At 53.8% G+C, this 16,842-nt stretch overlaps 1 protein-coding gene across 5 annotated transcripts; it reads left to right on the top strand.

Annotated features, from left to right (window-relative positions):
* The first annotated feature begins 560 nt into the window (after positions 1–560).
* PLEKHG6 (pleckstrin homology and RhoGEF domain containing G6) lies at positions 561–16,763 on the top strand. Of its 5 annotated transcripts, none has more exons than XM_019754360.2 (17): positions 561–709; positions 1,276–1,484; positions 2,201–2,406; positions 3,675–3,830; positions 4,322–4,495; positions 4,862–4,957; positions 5,224–5,274; positions 5,560–5,709; positions 6,634–6,744; positions 6,898–7,047; positions 7,263–7,400; positions 7,702–7,821; positions 8,051–8,183; positions 8,301–8,416; positions 14,890–15,047; positions 15,614–16,312; positions 16,529–16,763. In XM_019754360.2, the coding sequence occupies exons 3-17, from the start codon at positions 2,269–2,271 to the stop codon at positions 16,536–16,538; spliced, it is 2,400 nt and encodes a 799-aa protein (XP_019609919.2). In that variant the 5' UTR covers positions 561–709; positions 1,276–1,484; positions 2,201–2,268; the 3' UTR covers positions 16,539–16,763. The 5 variants fall into 5 exon arrangements, with proteins under 5 accessions (XP_019609919.2, XP_074182252.1, XP_019609917.2 ...); XM_074326151.1 differs by having other exon boundaries at positions 562–709; positions 4,331–4,495; XM_019754358.2 differs by lacking the exon at positions 561–709 and adding an exon at positions 755–1,014.
* Positions 16,764–16,842: the final 79 nt, after the last annotated feature.

Raw genomic sequence — 16,842 nt, 5'->3', positions numbered from 1 at the left:
ATCAAATGATGCCCAATATCCAGTACTTCCATCAGACAATGTGTCATGATTTACGGATGTGAAAATGTGGTCTTTTCGTGTCATGCCCAGCGAGTTTCAGTAGCCACTGTGGGTGCTGGGACAGTCCTTGTGAAGCCTGGAGTATGCCTGTTTGCCATGAAGTGTGAGGGTGCCCCCATCTGATGCTCCTGTCCTCCCACCCCAGTCTCAGGTAATGTGAGAACTGTTGGGTCAAGGGCCTGGTATCAGAGGCCATCCCTGGAGCACAGGCAAAGTTCAGCCTTCCACAGATGGCCAGGGCAGGTGAGATAAGGGTCACACTTTGGACTCCAAGCCAGAGAACCCTGCGAGGGCCCCCGGATGCCTGGGCCCACACGCCCCTCTGCTGGCAGTCCTGCTCCCCTGCCTGGATAAAGGAGAAAGACGAGGCAGGGGGAGACGGGGATGGCTAGCCACTCACAGCGCCCAGACAGCAAGGTGACAGCTGCCGTAAATCGCTCAGTCATTCCTCTCGCCGCCACCCCCAGCGCGCCCAGCCCTGCTTTTGTGCCCCATGACTCTGGCACCTCGCGGGGGTCTGGCTGAGATGGGAGCGCGCTGGGGTGGCGCGCGGCTCCAGCCCTTCCGCCCGGGCCGGGTGGGTGGTGAGCTCAAGTCCACAGGAAAGAAGAGAGGAACAGAGGCCGTGCAAAGCGAGCCTCCCTGCCGGGTAGGGTGGTGTCTGCGTCCCGGACAGAGGCCCCTCAGTTCCCAAGGCCCCACCGGCGCCCGCACTGCGCGGCAGGTCTGGTGCCGGCGGTGAGAGGGCGGTACCTGCCCGCGTCCCCGCCCCTCTCCCGCCACCTTCCCTGGTGTCCGGCCCTGCTCTGTGCTGCCCCGGTCCTGCGGGCCGCTCGGTCCCAGACCCAGGCTGAGCAGCCGGGCTGGCATCGCTGCGGCACCCGTCGGCGAGCAAGAGCCCCGCGGGCTAGGGCCGGCAACGCCGGCGGCGGGCACCGGGATACCTGCGGGCCGGTGAGCAGGCGGGGGCGGGGCGGGGGCGGGGCGGGGGGCGCGGGGGCGACAGACCGAGAGAAGCCAGATCCAAACTCAAAAAGGACCGTGGGTTAGGAAGAGAGAGAGAGGGAGCATTGAGAGGGGGCCTGGGAGACAATGACTTCTTTCCTCCCCTGCTCGCAAATCCGAGAAAAAATAAAAGGGGGGAAGGGCGGATCAGGGGCATCAGGCCCACCTAGAGGGGGACCAGCACCTGCTTAAGAGGCATCTCCTCTCCAGGCCCTCCCCACTCAGAAGGTGGGTCCTCTACCCTGGTGGAAGGGATGGAGCTCCACACCTGGCTCCCAGTTCCATGGCGGTGTCCCCAGAGGCTGGGGAAGACCAAACGCAGCCCAAGACCAGAGACACGGCTGCCACCCTGCTCATCTCTAAGGCCAACCGCCTAATAGCTGTCCCTCCCTCACCTCTTTGTGGCCAGAAGGCTCCAGGTAATGGGTGGACAAACTTTTCAGTAAAGGGCCAGATAGCAAACATTTTAGACTTTGAAGCCTATTCCGTCTCTGTCAGAACTAGCTGGAAAGTAGTCATAGACCATCGGCAAACAGTAAATATGGGTGTGTTCCAATTAAACTTTATGGACACTGAAATGTGAATTTTATATAAATTTCATGTGTAATGAGAGTATTATTTTTAATTTTTTTCAACTATTTAAACATGTAAAAAGCATGCTTAGCTTGCAGGCTGTACAAAAACAGGTGGCAAGTCCAGGCAGTCTTCTGCCTTCCCTCTCCATGGCTGTGTATGAGGAAGGGGAGGGAATAAGTAGGTGTGAGGGGAATCCCCACACCACCATCCCCCTGCCCCTACCTGAGGGCATCCAGGAAGCTGGGACCTGTCTGTCACCCTTGTTCCCAGCTGCTCTTAAGGCTGCAGCATCATTTGAGACCAGTGTGGGAGCTTGTACCCTAAATGTGCACATATGTGAGGGAGGAGGTACAGCTCTAGCAGGCTTTCTACCCAGCATGTGGGGGCACTCCCCAACCCCACCAAGTCAGAGATGAGGCAGCCATGCTTCCCAAACAAGTGACCAAGCCCTTGACTCTTCACCGTCCTTCCTTCCCCACCCCCTACCACCTTGGTCTCAGGCCTAGTGCTACCCATTGGTCAAGGCTGGCCCTTTCATTCCTTCATTTTCTCTTTGCAGCCTTAGGAGACCCCTTTCTCCTGGACCTTGGAGCTATGACCCTTCAGAGGTGACCCAGGAAAGAAGGAATGCAGGCCTTTGGTCCTCCAGATGAGGGTCCCCTCCGAGGACTTGCGGACTCCCACGTTGAGAATTATAGGGGCCGGCATCGGGCCTCTGCCCAGAGTACAGCTGTCAGTGTCTATCCCCGAGGAAGCCCCGTGCTGGTGAGTCCAGGCTGTGCCCCAGAGGTGACCTGGGTGGGGCAGGAGGGAGGACACCCAGGCTTTCAAGTCTCTGCCTTTTACAGGATCATGGGCAGCTCTATTCCTATCCCTCACCCTACCTTTTTGCCCGGTTGGGAGAGAGAGGAAGGCAGTGCTGGGCCAGGTTCCCAGGACTCCACACCCATCCCTGACAGATGGGGCATGCAAGGCAGAGAGCCAGGAGAAGCCAGGCCCTAAGAGGAGGTGCTGTTCGACAGGTCAGAGACAGGAGTCTGGGGAACTTCGCCAAGCCCTGGGGATGGCACCTCCCAGACTCCCGGCCTCTAGTTGGGAGGAGCCTGTGGACTCCTTCTGAGTCAGGGCTGAGGAAGAGCAAAGGTTCAGAGTATCCCTTCTCTGCAAGTGAGGAGGGATGGGGGGCTCCACCCCAGCTCCACCCTCCTGGCCTGCCTCCAATGCTGACCAAGGAAAGGGGTGTGGAGGCCAGCGGTCTTTCTCTCAGCTTCCAGGCTTTCCTCTACCTTGAGAACAGTTCTGCATCTGGTTTGGGGTATCCCCAGCCCTAGTGGAAGAAGACTTGGCCCTGGGAGACAGCGAGGACAGCCTGGGAACTCCCAGGCTGAGGGGGGTTGGGTGGGAGGGAGACTAGGAAGTCTATGGAGCAAATCGGGCCACAGACAGATCAAGGAATGTGACCAGTCCTGTCCAGGAGGAGGATTGTGTCCTCGGCTTCAACCTCTCCCACGGAAGGGCAGCTGCTCCCCACTGGATGGGACGCAGGCTGCATGCCTGTAGGGAGGAGCCGCTCGTGTATGTGCCCTCATCCCCATGTACAAGGGGGCTGTTCACAAACCAGGGGAGCTGCAAGGGACCCAGATGTAGTGTGCACCATGGGTTGTGTGTGCAAGCCTGTGATCCAGAGGCACACACGTGAGTGGGCAGCCATGACGGGGGACACACACCAGAGCCCAGGCGTGTGCGTACCTGTGCGCCTTCTCTTCAGGAGGCCCCTGCTTCTGCCCCCAGGCCCACTCAGGGAGCCAGCTTGGCATGTCCCTGCCCAACTCACTTGGCCGCCGTGGCAGAAGCCACTGTGAGTCAGAACAGGAGCAGCTCACACCAAACTGGTTTGAGGGGAGAAATGAGTCAGCTCAACTTGCAGGGGTGTGGGATGCCATCTGGGGTGAAGCCTGGCCCCCACTACCTCCTTAGGACTCCTGGGGGAAGGAAGGCACCCCCCCACAGAACTTCCCCTGCTCCTTCCCCAGGACCCTAGTCGCCTGCGTCTCCAGGTCTACGTCCCTTTTGCCAAGAGTTCTAGCCAGGCCCGAGGTCCGTCTCCCATACGGTTCCGAGAATCAGAGCCTGAGAAGAGGCATGGAGTCCATCTGGGGGCTGGCCCACCTCACTCCCCCAAACTAAAGGTAAGGGGTTTCTCTCCTCCTACCCGTATGCTCAAAGCCTGAGCTGTGATATCCACAGAGGAGCAGAGCTGAGAGCACAGGCAGCCCCTCCAAGAAGCCGGATTCTGCGCTGTCTGGAGGCCCTCTCAGGGATACACCCCTAAGCCTTACTACCTCATAAATGTGTGCATTTGGGACAAATGTCGAAATGCTGCCTGAGACCACTGGTTCCCTAAATCCTGTTCTGGTGGGTTCTGTCTCAGGAGACCCCTGGAAGGCACCTTTCTAGTCAGGGATCCCATGTCAGACCCCACTGTCCAGGGACCTTTCTGCAGACCAAAGTGCCTATCTGTCCGCGTTCCAGCAGTGCCCTTTCCCCTGTAATCCCCCGTTGTGCAGGCTTTCGTGTCAGTGCTCCCATACACACACACACACACACACACACACACAGTCCTCCCTGAACCAACCGGGCTGAGCACCCAGGCTGTGGCCAGGGCTGATCTCATTCTCAGTCCCAGCAGGAAGTCACCACGACCCAGGAGCTGGAGAAGAGGCTGCATATATTCAGCATGTACGGGATACCCCGCCTGCCCCCCGAGGACCGGAAGCACTGGGAAATAGGAAAGAGCAGTGACAGTGGCCTGACCATTGAGATGTCCTGGAAGGAGCTGGTGCCTGGGCACAAGGTGGGCCTGTAACACAATGTCTGTCCCCAGGGCTTCACAGACACACAGACACACATCTCACCTCTGCTTCTTCCCAAGGAAAAGGCCTCAGGAAGTGGGGTCATGTGGGGAAAGCATTTGGAGACATCTTGCTCTAAGTTCAAATCCCAACTCCATCACTTACTAGTGAGACCTTGGTCAAGACAGCAAACCTCTCAGAGCCTCAGTCACCTCATCTGTAAAGTGGGGGTGACACCACCTACACACTGGAAGATTGATTTGAGGATTAAAAGGTCATCTATGAAGTAGATCCAGTAGCATTTAACAAATGGTAGCTACTGTTCTTGTCATCGTTCCCCAACTGAACCAGCCCTACTCCCACCCCAGGAGATGAGCCGGGAGCTTTGCCACCAACAGGAAGCACTGTGGGAGCTACTGACCACCGAGCTGATCTACATGCGAAAGCTCAAGATCATGACTGATGTGAGCCTCCCTCAACCCCAGCCCTGGCCCCATCCTCAGCCATATACTCATCTCATTTGTATCTCTCCCAGTCCTCCCAGATCAGAAGGGGCAGGGTTGATGGGAGAGGGAGGGACAGCATACCAAGAGATCTCCCTGATTTGAGACCTTCACGGGATCTTGGGCGAGAGATTAGCAGTACTAAAGATGCATTGAAGGGTTAGGCTGGGGTCCCATCCGACAGGACAAGGTCAAGTGGTGAGACCCTCATCTCTCCCTGCATCTAGCTCCTAGCCGCGGGTTTGCTGAACTTGCAGCGAGTGGGACTGCTGACAGAAGTGAGTGGGACCTCAGGAGGGGAGCCTGGTACATCCCACATTCTGAGTCCAGGGAGTGGAGGGGGTGGGGTGGGGGTGGGGTCCCAGAGAGCCCTCCAGGCTGCACAGTCTGAATTTCCACTGCCCCGTGCTCTTCCTACTCTCCTTCTTGCTCTATACCTCAAACAGACCACAGGCTCCACTCTCCCCCCACCCCCGCCATCCTAACTGAGCAGTGCTCTCTGTCCATGGCCAATGCCGCCTGACAGTGACCTGCCAAGACATATCACTACGTTCTCCCTCCAGGTATCAGCTGAGACCCTGTTTGGAAATGTCCCCAGCCTGATTCGAACTCACCGGAGCTTTTGGGAAGAGGTGCTGGGGCCTGCCCTGCGGGAGACTCGAGCCTCGGGACAACCTCTGGACCCTGTCAGCCTGCAACATGGCTTCCTGGCGGTGAGGCATGAAGGGCAAATGAGGCAGGACTAGGACAGTCCCGAGGGGTCCTGTCTGCAGGGTGTGCCTATGCAACTAGAATCCTTCCGTGACCTGAGGGGGTCCAAGGGCATAGCCTCTACCCCAAAATATCACCTCACCTCCTGCCCTTCATTCCACAAGTATGACTTCCGTCCCAAAGATTCTTTGGGCTTCTGGAGACTCTTATGACATGAAAATGCAGCTGTCTCAGGGAAGGGTTGCACCTAAGCTCTTATCAGCTATAAAATCTTACTTCATGGACAGAGATCCATTGACGAACAGCTGGGAGCAAGAATGGGGCCTATGTGAGATGCCCCCCAGGGGACTGAGAAAGGAGGTATAAAAGGCCACAGGGTCACCTGGAGCATGGAAAAGGGAGACAAGAGAAGGCGAGAGGCCCAGGATCACACTTCCTTCTCCATGTGACCCAGCCAGGAAGACATGGGCCTTGCAGAGTTGGACTGGGGTAGAGAGGTAGTGAGACAGTCTCCTGGGAGCCTGAGGTGGGCCCCTTCCATAGGACAGGGCTTCTGGGCCAGCCTCAGGTCACCACCCCTCTGCCGGGTGAAATGGGATCTCCAGTGTCCTAAAAAACATTCCAGCTGAATTATTGATGGAGGGAGTAAATTTAGAGCAGCAGGGTACAGCAGGGGCTGTGGACAGGAGCTCAGAGAGCAGCAGTGGGTGGACCTCTCAGGACCTCAACTCCTCCTTGGAATCTAGAGAGAGGGGCTGGCAGTCATGGGAGGTAGGGATTGGAAGGAGATGGACTAAGGGTCTATGAGAGGCTGTCTCCAGCCCCCACCCCCACCCTCGCTCCCCATGTTCTACAGGGTGAAGCCTGTATCTCATGACCTTCTTCCCCTGCCTGTTCCCTGACCCCCCCCATATCTGTCCCTCCAGTTCAGCCAGCGGTTCCAGCCTTATGTCCAGTACTGCCTGAGAGTGAAGCAGACCATGGCTTATGCCCGGGAGCAGCAAGACAATAACCCTTTCTTCCGTACCTTCGTGCAGGTGGGAGAGGGGTGCTGGGGAAGGGGGATGGGGCGGACCCTAGACAACTAGGTCTCTCCCTAACTCTAGCTTAGCCCAAGGCTGAGGCTGTCACTAGGGTGGGGCAGGAGGGACGTTGCAGACTGCTGACCCCATGCCCACCTTCCCTGGCAGTGGTGTGAGAAGCACAAGCGCTCGGGGAGACAGATGCTGGGTGACCTACTCATCAAGCCTCAGCAGCGCATCACCAAGTACCCATTGCTGCTGCAGGCTGTGCTCAAGAGGAGCCCTGAGGAACGAGCCCACCGGGCCCTGACCGCCATGGTAGGTGGCCTGGCAGGGCCAGGACCCTTGGGATTGGGGGCTGCTGTGTGGGAATTGCTCTCCAGGAACTCTTGAGAGTGTCCTGTCATGTGTACGTGACAGCGTGGCGCTGACTGGCCAGCCTGTGTTAGAACGCAGTGACTGTCATTGATTGGGTGGGAAGTCCAGGGTGTGGACCTGAGCTGCTCCTCCTTCCATGCCCTGCCCTCGCCTAGATTGCAGCTGTGGAGTCATTCCTGCGACACATCAATAAGCAGGTCCGCCAAGGTGAAGAGCAGGATAACTTGGTGGCTGCAGTGCAGCGCATTGGGCCCTATGAGGTGCTGGAGCCATCCAGCGAGGAGATGGAGAAGGTGAGAGAGGGAAGGGGGCTCAGAAAAGGCAAGGTCCCCAGGAAAATGGAAGTAGCCGAGGCCTGGAGGGGAGGGGGCAGAGGTGCCACAGCAGGGCGTGCCCATCATTCCTTCTCAGTGATAAGGGTCCCAGGGGCAGAGTTCAAGAGTAGAAAGAGGACCCAGAAACACTTTCTCTCCCTCCAAGCGAAGGAAGGCTGGAAAGAGACGGTGCTGGTGAAAGGACAAAGGATGTGACTGGTAGGTAGACAGACATAAGCGCAGCCCAGTCTGCTGACCCTCTCCTCTCTGTGGCCCTCAGAAGCTGCGTCCATTCTCCAGCCTGGACCTGATGTCCCCCATGCTGGGGGTGGCTCCTGAGCACACCAGGCAGCTGCTGCTGGAGGGACCCGTGCGAGTAAAAGAGGGGCGAGAAGGGAAGGTGAGGAGCTGTGGGCATGAGCGGAGATGAAAGATAGATTGAAGAGAAGGGAGAGATGATGGGAGACAAGCTAAATCAGAAAAGCTGGAAATGGGAGAAAGGGGTGTGTGTGTCTGTCTCTGCATGCGTGTGTGTGTGCGTGCATGTGAGCCCCATGAACCCCAATTCCTATCCTGCCATTCCCCCTGCTCCAGCTGACCCTGCCTCTCTCTCCTCTGCATGCCTCCAGCTGGACGTGTACCTGTTCCTCTTCTCTGACGTGCTCCTGGTGACAAAGCACCAACGCAAGGCAGACAAAGCCAAGGTTATCCGGCCCCCCTTCATGCTGGAGAAGCTTGTGTGCCAACCACTCCGAGACCCTAGTATGTCTTTCCTGCGGGGATCTTTTCCTTCTCCTTTCCTCTTGGCAAGGGGAAGGGGGAGTTGGGATGGGGTTCACAAAGGTCTGGCCCTTGAAGCAGACCTTCTCCTCCCCCCAGACAGCTTCCTGGTGATCCACCTCACTGAATTCAAGTGCGCCTCCAGTGCCCTCATTGTGTACTGTCCCACTGCTACAGACTGTACCCGGTGGCTGGAGAAGACCCAGAAGGCCCAGGTATGTGAGAACAGGCCGGGGAGGGATGGCAGGGCCCCTGGAGCTCAGAAACGGGGAGCACAGAGGGGAGGAGAAGAGAGAGACTGGAGTGGCTGCAGGTTCAGACTGCCTTCAGGAGGGAGACGCAGCATGACCATTCCTAAGAGCAGGGAAGACAGCCTTGAGCCAGCTGTTGTGCGTGTCACTGGGAAAACCCAAAACAGCATTCCCTCAAGGTTTCTACACCCTGAAGCAATTCCCTTCTGAACTGTATCCTCCATTCAGCAGGTATGAATGGGCCCTTGCTGGCTATAGGCACTAGCTAGGTGCTGGGGAATCAGACAGGAGTAAAATACCATCCCTGCTCTCAAGGAATGTGCACTGCAGCCTAGCTAGTCGCTAGACAAGTCATTGTACGACTAGAGAAACATGTGTATGGAATGGAACTGGGACCAGGAGGGAGTAGTTCGTTCTGTGTGGTGGGTTGGTTGGGAAAGGGACCGCGGTGCACAGGGAGACTACACTGAGAAGCCTTCCCAGAGGAGCTCTCGTCTGAGCACTGTTTGAAGGAGTGTCTAGGAGCACATCAGGAGACACGGGTGGGAGGGAAAGGCATTTCCAGTGGAGAAGCAGACTGTGCAAAGGTCGGAGATAGGAAACAGCTGTGTGTTTTGAGAGACGACCCGCCTTGTCATTCATATGACTAGGACATAAAGCTCAGGGCAGCCACAGCGACAGAGGCCGGGAGGCAGGCACCACCAGCGTGCCCATCTCTGGATGCCACGTAAGGAACTTTTGTCCTTCAGATGATGGGAACCAGTGAAGGTGTTAAGCCGGGGAGTGAGTGGGCAGATTTATGTGATTACAGCTAGAGGAGTTTAGAAGAGAGATCCAAATGGAGCTGTATTGCCATCACAATACACTGGGCGCTTAAAGCAACAGAAACTTATTCTTCCCCAGTTGTGGAGACCAGAATTTGGAAATCAAGGTGTCAGCAGGGCTTCCTCACCAAGGCTCTAGGAGAGAATCCTTCCTTGCCTCTTCCATCGCCCAGGTGCTCCTTGGCTTGTGGCACAGGACTCCACTCACTCTCTGCCTCTGTCTTCGCACTGTCATCCTCCTCTCTGTCTCTGCATCCAAATCTCCCTCTCCTGTCTCTTGTAAAGATACCAGTCATTAGATTTAGAGCCCACCCTAAATCCAGGATCATCTCATCTTGAGATCCTTAACTTAGGATCTTTGCACCGCTGCAAAGACCCTTTTTCCAAATAAGATCACATTCACAGGTCCTGGGAGTTAGGACGCAGACATATCTTTATGGGGCCACTGTTCCACCCACTGCAGAAGCAGAATAACCGAAGAAGAATGAGGATTTGACTTGGACTTCTAAGGATTGGGAAAACCAGGAGCAGAATCCAGGGAGCATTTGGGCTGGACTTGTTCTGGGACAGTGACCACATCTGTCTGAGTCGCAACAAAGGGTCTGTGTAAGCTAGTGATGAGAGGCCAGGCTCTACAGGTCCCCGAGAGCTGCAGAGGAGACTGAACTGAATTGGGTCGAAAGAGAGCCACCATAGATTCTTGAGCAAGGGAATGCCATGGCGAAGTCAGTGTTTTGTCTTGAATTGTCAGGTGGCGGTGATAGGTGGGCTAGGAGAGGGGGATATTGGTGACAGGAGATTCACTCTACTAGTTTGGGTGTGAAACATTGAGGTTTAGTGTCATGGCCTTAGGGACTGTGTTGCAAAAAAAATGAAGGAAGAAAGGAAAGGAGGGAGGGAGGGAGGGAGGGAGGGAGGAAGGAAGGAAGGAAGGAAGGAAGGAAGGAAGGAAGGAAGGAAGGAAGGAAGGAAGGAAAGAAGGAGAGAAAGAAAAAGAGAGAGGCAGAAGGAACGAGCAAAGGAAGAGACAGTTGAGCCTTAGGGAAACTGGTTAAAAGCCTAACACTGAATACGTGAAAATCTAGGCTCAGATACCAGTCCTGCCTCTTACTTCCTAGATGATCTTGGGTGAGTTATGTGGCCTCCCAAGTTTCCATTTCTTCACCTGCAAATGGATATAAATAGTAACAGTCCTTGCCTCTTAGGGAAGATTCAAAGATCATTCAGATTAGGCATAAAACATGGTGCCAGTTCTAGGTAAATGCTCTGTATCTTGTCCACAAGGACAAAGGATGATTTGCTTCCTGAGGGTCCCATTTGAAAGACTGTTTTGGCAGTGGTGCTCCTGACAGAAATGAAATCATTAGAAATGAAAACTTGTTTGTTTAATTGTTGTTTCCTGAGAGAGATTGTTTCCTAGGGTAGCAATATTTAGTTTTAAACAGAAGTACTTTGGAAATGCGTCAGTAGGAGATAAAACTATTGAAACACAAGTGAAACTATGGAAAGTGAAACTATGGAAACACAGACCCTGGAGTTCAGTTGAGAAATAAGGATGAACTATGAAAGTTTTTTAAGAGAGTAGATCTTAAAAGTTCTTATCACAGGGGGAAAAAATTTTTGTAACAATGTATGGTGACAGATGTTAATTAGATTTATTGTGGTGATTCTCATTATATATATAACGAGAATATGCTCGAATATATATAGAGAATATATATATATATATATATATATATATATATATATATAGAGAGAGAGAGAGAGAGAGAGAGAGAGAGAGAGTCATTACCTTATATGCCTGAAACTAATATGTTATATGTCATTTATACCTCAATTTTGTAAAAAAAAAAAAAAAAAGACATTTTGAACGAGGAAAGAAATCTTAGTGTAGACTATTTCTAAAGAATGCAACTTCATTATTTTTAGAGTTTAAATCAAATTAGTGGTTCGCATAGGGCTTGCAATTAAGGTTTCTGAAACTTCTGTGAATGTGTGAAAAGTGTTCAATAATTTTAAGCATTCTTCCCACAGTCTTATCTGTGGTATCCTATCATAACGTGGAGAGCTTATTTGAGAAAGGGAAAACCAGAGCTTAGTCTCTGTCTAAATACTGTATTAAAAATTCTGAATTAGGAGAGTAAAAAACAAATACAAGGTTTTTGCCATTAAAAAAAGAAGAAAAATGAAATAAGGATGAAAGACTAAACCTAAAGATCTTGTGTCCTCCAACCCGCTGAGGCTGCCACTTCCTTGAATACTAAACAGGCTGGTGACAGTCCCCAGGAAGCAAGAGGCAGGAGACCAGGGTAGAGGGTGGTGGTGGGTTTTGTGGTGAGAGTATTCTCCCATCTTCCCTGACCCTGCTTGAGCCCCGCTCATAGTCCCCGCTCTCTACGTGGCAGGGACCTTCTCTCCACACCACTCTCCCCAGCCTGCAGTGTCCATAAGGCCAGACTGGCTGGCAACTCACATGGCTCCCGTGATTAGTTGAGTTGTACTGAAGGCTGGGTATGAGGAGAGCAGGGGACAAAACTGGAAACAAGCCCCAGCTTCCCCAGGACAGCAGTCGGGCGCCCTTACTGTCAGGCAGCCTCTTATCTTTACCACTGCCACCAGCAGGACTTTCTCCTTTTCCTTTGGTTCCCAGTCCCAGGTTGACATCTCCCCTCCCACCTTCTCCTTTTAGGACCCCCAGGGGACTACTGAAAACTGCTGGTATTCTATTGTGCAAGTAATTTAGTCCTATTCCTGGCTAATAAAGGAAAGGAGGTCCCTTCTGATACCTAACCAAGCAGTGCACCGGCTCCCAGCCTCCCCTGGCAAAACAAAGATTTAACGCTTTGAAATTAATTTTTTCTGCTATTATCTCACACCAAATTCTTTGGGAATCCTGCTCTCTAGCACCATTAGTCTTTGTAAACTGAAGAGGGCGGTAGAATATCTATCTACTGAGCCCTGGAGAGAGCAACCCCCAGGGGTCAGGCGATTTTTTTCTCCCCCTTACAGAAATGGAGATGGAGATTTTTTCCTAGCGGGTCTACCCGAGGTGGCTTAACACGTTGCGTACGGCGGGGTTTAAATCCCTCGTGAAGATTCTCGTGATCCGTACGCAACGTGTTAAGTTTTTATTGAAAAGGATCTTCTCAAGGGAAGAGAGAGTGAATCTTGGGAAACAGCCATATTTAAAGGCTGGGAAGAGGAAAGGACACCAGTGATGGGAACAGAAAGAGCGGTCAGGGACAAAGAAGGCTGAGCAATGAAAGGCGGGGAGAGCCAGCCCAGCTCTCGTTATCTGTGTTCTTACAGGCATTGCTTCATTTCTCTAAACTCAGTCCCCAAGTGCTGGGGCCCATCCTGGGAACCGCCATGCACGGAAGATTATGTTTGTAAATTGTTGGGCTTGAGGCCCAGCACTGAATGGGTGCTTCATAAATGCTTCTTGTCGTCATGAAAAGGGTGGTCCGTGGTGCCTGGGCGGGCCTGAGGCTGACGGGGAAATGCCTCACCATCTGGGGGACTTCGAAAGGAGAGCCGGTAAATCTGGGAGCCGCCCCAGAAGTAGCAGGGAGAGGAGGCATTTCCTCTCAAGGCTTCAGTTCTCCACCAGGGCAAAGGAAGAGGAGCTGTGCTGAGGGAGCCCTCCCTTCCTTTTCCCCAGCTTTGTGGGGGTGTCACATTCTGGCTCAGGCACCAATTTCCTCTTCCTTTCCCACCCTGCCTACCTCGTCTCTCCTCTCGCCCAAACTGAGAAGACGCTCCCGGGTTGCTTTGGGGTAGCTGGAGGCTCTACAAACAGCCCTCACCCCTGGTGCCTGAGGTCCCCACATCCCTGCTTCTTCCAGGGCCAAGGAGATGCTGGTATTGGATATTCCTTACACACACACACACACACACACACACACACACACACACACCCCTTCCTTCCAGTTCTTTTCTTCCACAAACCATTCCTATCCTGTACATCCCAAACACAAAATTGAACTTGGCTCATGTGGGGCAAAAGGACCCTGCATCTCACTGGACAAGCAGGCTGCCCCAGCCGTGCCCAGGCCCCAAGAATGGCTCCTCTCACCCTCCTTTGTCCTAGGCCCTCCCCACACTCCACAGATGAGGTTGGAGACGGAGAGGTCACAGGCCCTGCCCTGCTCTGCTGGTTTCCTGCCCCCAGGCACTGTTGTCCCTTGCTCTGGCCAACAGACCAAGTCTTAGGAGACTGCTAAGAATCCTTGCAATGCTTTGTCCCCCATGAGATCAAGTGGCTGGGAAGCCAGGGCAAGGAGAATTGGAAATATGTGTCATTGAGGTCATTTTTCTATCCCTGGTCACCATTTCTCTAACATGTCTCTTGTGCTGACCCGACGACTCCCTGTGTTTCTGGAGAAGCTTTTAGAGAATTCCAGATACCCAAGAGTTGCTGGTTCATATACCTCAAGCCAGGAGATATTCAAAATATTTAACAACCAGTACGGCATGGGCATCAACCAATCAAGAATGGAGCATTGGTGATGGTGGTGGGGTGTCCTAGAAGTCCCCTGCTGTGCCAGTTGCTATCCCTCCAACTGCTGGCTCTTAGAGGACAGGGTAGTCCTGGGGAACGGAGGTGGGAAGCTCAGACAGCAGCCCTTTGCTTACTAGCATGGAAGTACTTCAGTATTTTAAGAACAATAGGGCCATGCAGTGAGTGCTGATATCAGCGCCACCATCCACAGCAGCCACCATCCCTCTTGTGAAGTCTCTGCCTTCAGCCTCTCAGTGGTTCTGCTGACTTCCCTTCTCTTCCCCTCCCCAGCAAGTGTTATCCTCTAGTAACTCTCTACCCTTTCCGGCTGCCCTTGAAAACAATGCAGTTACTGCTTTAGCACTCACAGGGAAAGACCCAGTCCCAGTTCTGCTTCTCTCTACCTGTGTGACCTTGAGCAAATACTTTCATCTCTCGAAGTCCTTTTCTCATCTGTAAAATGGGCTAATATCCATGGCTTCCACCCTGCTGGATGATGGTGTGTCTCCAATCACCATGTACATGTGGAGGTGCTCTGTAAACCATTTCTTGGATCACTATTTTACTCTGATGTCACCTGTATGAAAATATTGAGGGACGAAGACAGAAAATGTAATGTATCCTCTCTCCAACCCTCATGAGACAGTCTTGCTTTCAGCTCTGAAGGACAGCAGAGTCCTCAGCCCAGGACAAAGCCTGTCCCTGCCCACCCTGGTAGCAGAAGGAAGGTTAACCTGCCCGGCCCAACACTTATACCACCATGACCACCAATCAGGGACTGCTTCCTGAAGGAGGCGACAGCCTGAATAAAGGGCTTTCCAGGGGGCAGGAGGGTAGGAAAAGGGGCCTTGTGCTCAGCCCACCCATCCCCAGGGCCAGCTCAAGAGTTCAAATGTTGGTTCTGTCTCACTTTCTTACTGCATGACCTTGGCAGTGACTAACCTCCGAGTCTCCATTTCTCAGTAGTAATGTAGAAACAAAAAACAATGTCTGCCTCATGGGGTTGTTGTGAAGATTAAAGGAGATAATTTATGTAAGGCACTTAGCCCAGTGCCTGGTATATAGCAAGTGCTCAATAATTCAGGGTCTTAATGAAAGTATCCCCACCCCAGGTCACCCTGCAAAACCTGAAGGACAAGGAGTACGTCCAACAGAAGAGGGAGCTCCTGGCCCTCTACAGGGACAGGGACCAGGACCAGGACCGGGGGTCCCAAGGCACCAGGCCCTCCACGCCTTCCCAGGAGGGCTCTCAGAGCAGCACGGAGGGCAGGTAAGACCCAGAGGGACCACAAGCTGTCCCATAGTAAGGGGGCTGCAGGCAGGGAAAGAGAGAAGAACCCACCAGGCTGAGATACAGCACGACAGCATCCAGGGAAATTGGGAATAGATTGTACAGCCCAGGCTACAGGTTGGCAGCAGCCGTGCAAAAGGCCTCCTGGGACAGCCTAGGGGGTTAGCCAGCCTAGGGTCGGCACAGGCTGAAGGAAACAGACACAAGAGGCATCAACTGCCTGAGAGGGGCAGGCTCCCCAGGCTAAGGATAGAGAGTGAAGGCCAGTATGGATCTGCAGAATGTCAGAGCTGCAGGGGCCCGTCCAAATCTCCAGACAGCATGACAGTGTCAGGTTCAGCGGCACGGCATGTGCTGTGGTTAAAATGTCTTAGAGGAGCTTACAGTCCAAGCAGACAGATGAGAAAAACAGTCAGTGCAATGTAAAGGTGATACTAAAATAAGTTTGGAGGGGCCATTTCTGAATGGAGTGATCAAGGGACTCTTCTTAGACTTGATTTTCAACCCTTAGCATCTGACTCTGACCATTCACTATATATTTGTAGGACTCCTGGGTTCTCCACCGTCATCCCCCATCTGGTGGTGACAGAAGACACGGATGAAGACACTCCCTCAGTAGCAGATGATACCTCAGACTCTGGCTATGGCACTCTGATCCCAGTCTCCCCCAAGGGGCTCCACTCCCCACTGAGCCGTCTACGCCCATGGGCCCATTTGCGGGATCCCCACTTCACCTTCTCCACCCTGGATCTCCGAGATGTTACTTTGCACCACCAGCTTCCTGACCCCCAAGCTCCCCAACGCCGAAGTGCCCCTGACCTGCCAGGAGAAGCTATCCAAAGGGGATGCAGTCTTCCCAGGGGAGAACCACCTACCTGGTCTGAGGAAGAAGATGGGACCTCAATGGGAGGGAACGTGGTAGTGGAAACCTTGCATAGGGCCCGACTTCGGGGACAGCTCCACTACCCCACTACCCACACTGACTCTGCAGGGGAAAGCTCTTGGGCATCCTCAGAGGATGAGGACGAAGAGAAGCCCATCTTCCTGACACCCCATCGCACCCCTGCCCCCCACCCCCACCGGACTGAGGACATGCTCAGAGACATCCGGGTAGATCTGGCCAGCCAAAGGATTGAGGACATCCCTGAGCCTGGGGACAGCAGGCCTCGGAAGCTGACTCGGGTCCAACTGCAGAGGATGCGTGGGCTCCACAGTATACAGCTGGACACCCCCATGTCCACATCGTAAGTGCTGAAGGGAAAGGCGGCATGGGGGGAAGCAGAGGGCAAGGCCAGCATGCAGTGTGTGTGTGTGGGGGGGGGTCAGAGTAGGAGGTCAGTGGGAAGCGGGTCAGTATAGGAGGGCAGTACCAGAGCAGGGCCCGTGACAGGGAAGGGCCCCTTAGCCTCACTCTTCACCCCCATCTGCCTTTACCTAATACCCACCTCCTTTCTTTTCAGAGAAGCGTGAGGAACACTCAGACACTCAGGACTTTTGGCATTGCTCCCCGAGGAAATCTCTCCCAAGAGTGCTGGTCACCACCCCCACCCCCGGACGCTACCTCAAGGTCCACACTCCCCACTAAGAAGCCTGGCCCAGACACCCTGTGCTTCCTGCTCTAAAAACTCTGGGGATCAAGAGCTGTACATTTATGTACCGTAGACACCTGAGCCCCACATAAAGTTGTGCATAGAAGGACTGTCCAGTTAGTGCTCGATGAGGCGGAGAAGAACCTGGGGGTGGGGGTGAGTAACCAAGTGAGCACAGACTACTG

Source organism: Rhinolophus sinicus, linkage group LG02 (assembly GCF_036562045.2).
Source record: "Rhinolophus sinicus isolate RSC01 linkage group LG02, ASM3656204v1, whole genome shotgun sequence".
Lineage (NCBI taxonomy): Eukaryota > Metazoa > Chordata > Mammalia > Chiroptera > Rhinolophidae > Rhinolophus > Rhinolophus sinicus.
Note: the sequence above shows the minus strand (reverse complement) of the source record. Positions and strands in the feature narration are given on the sequence as shown.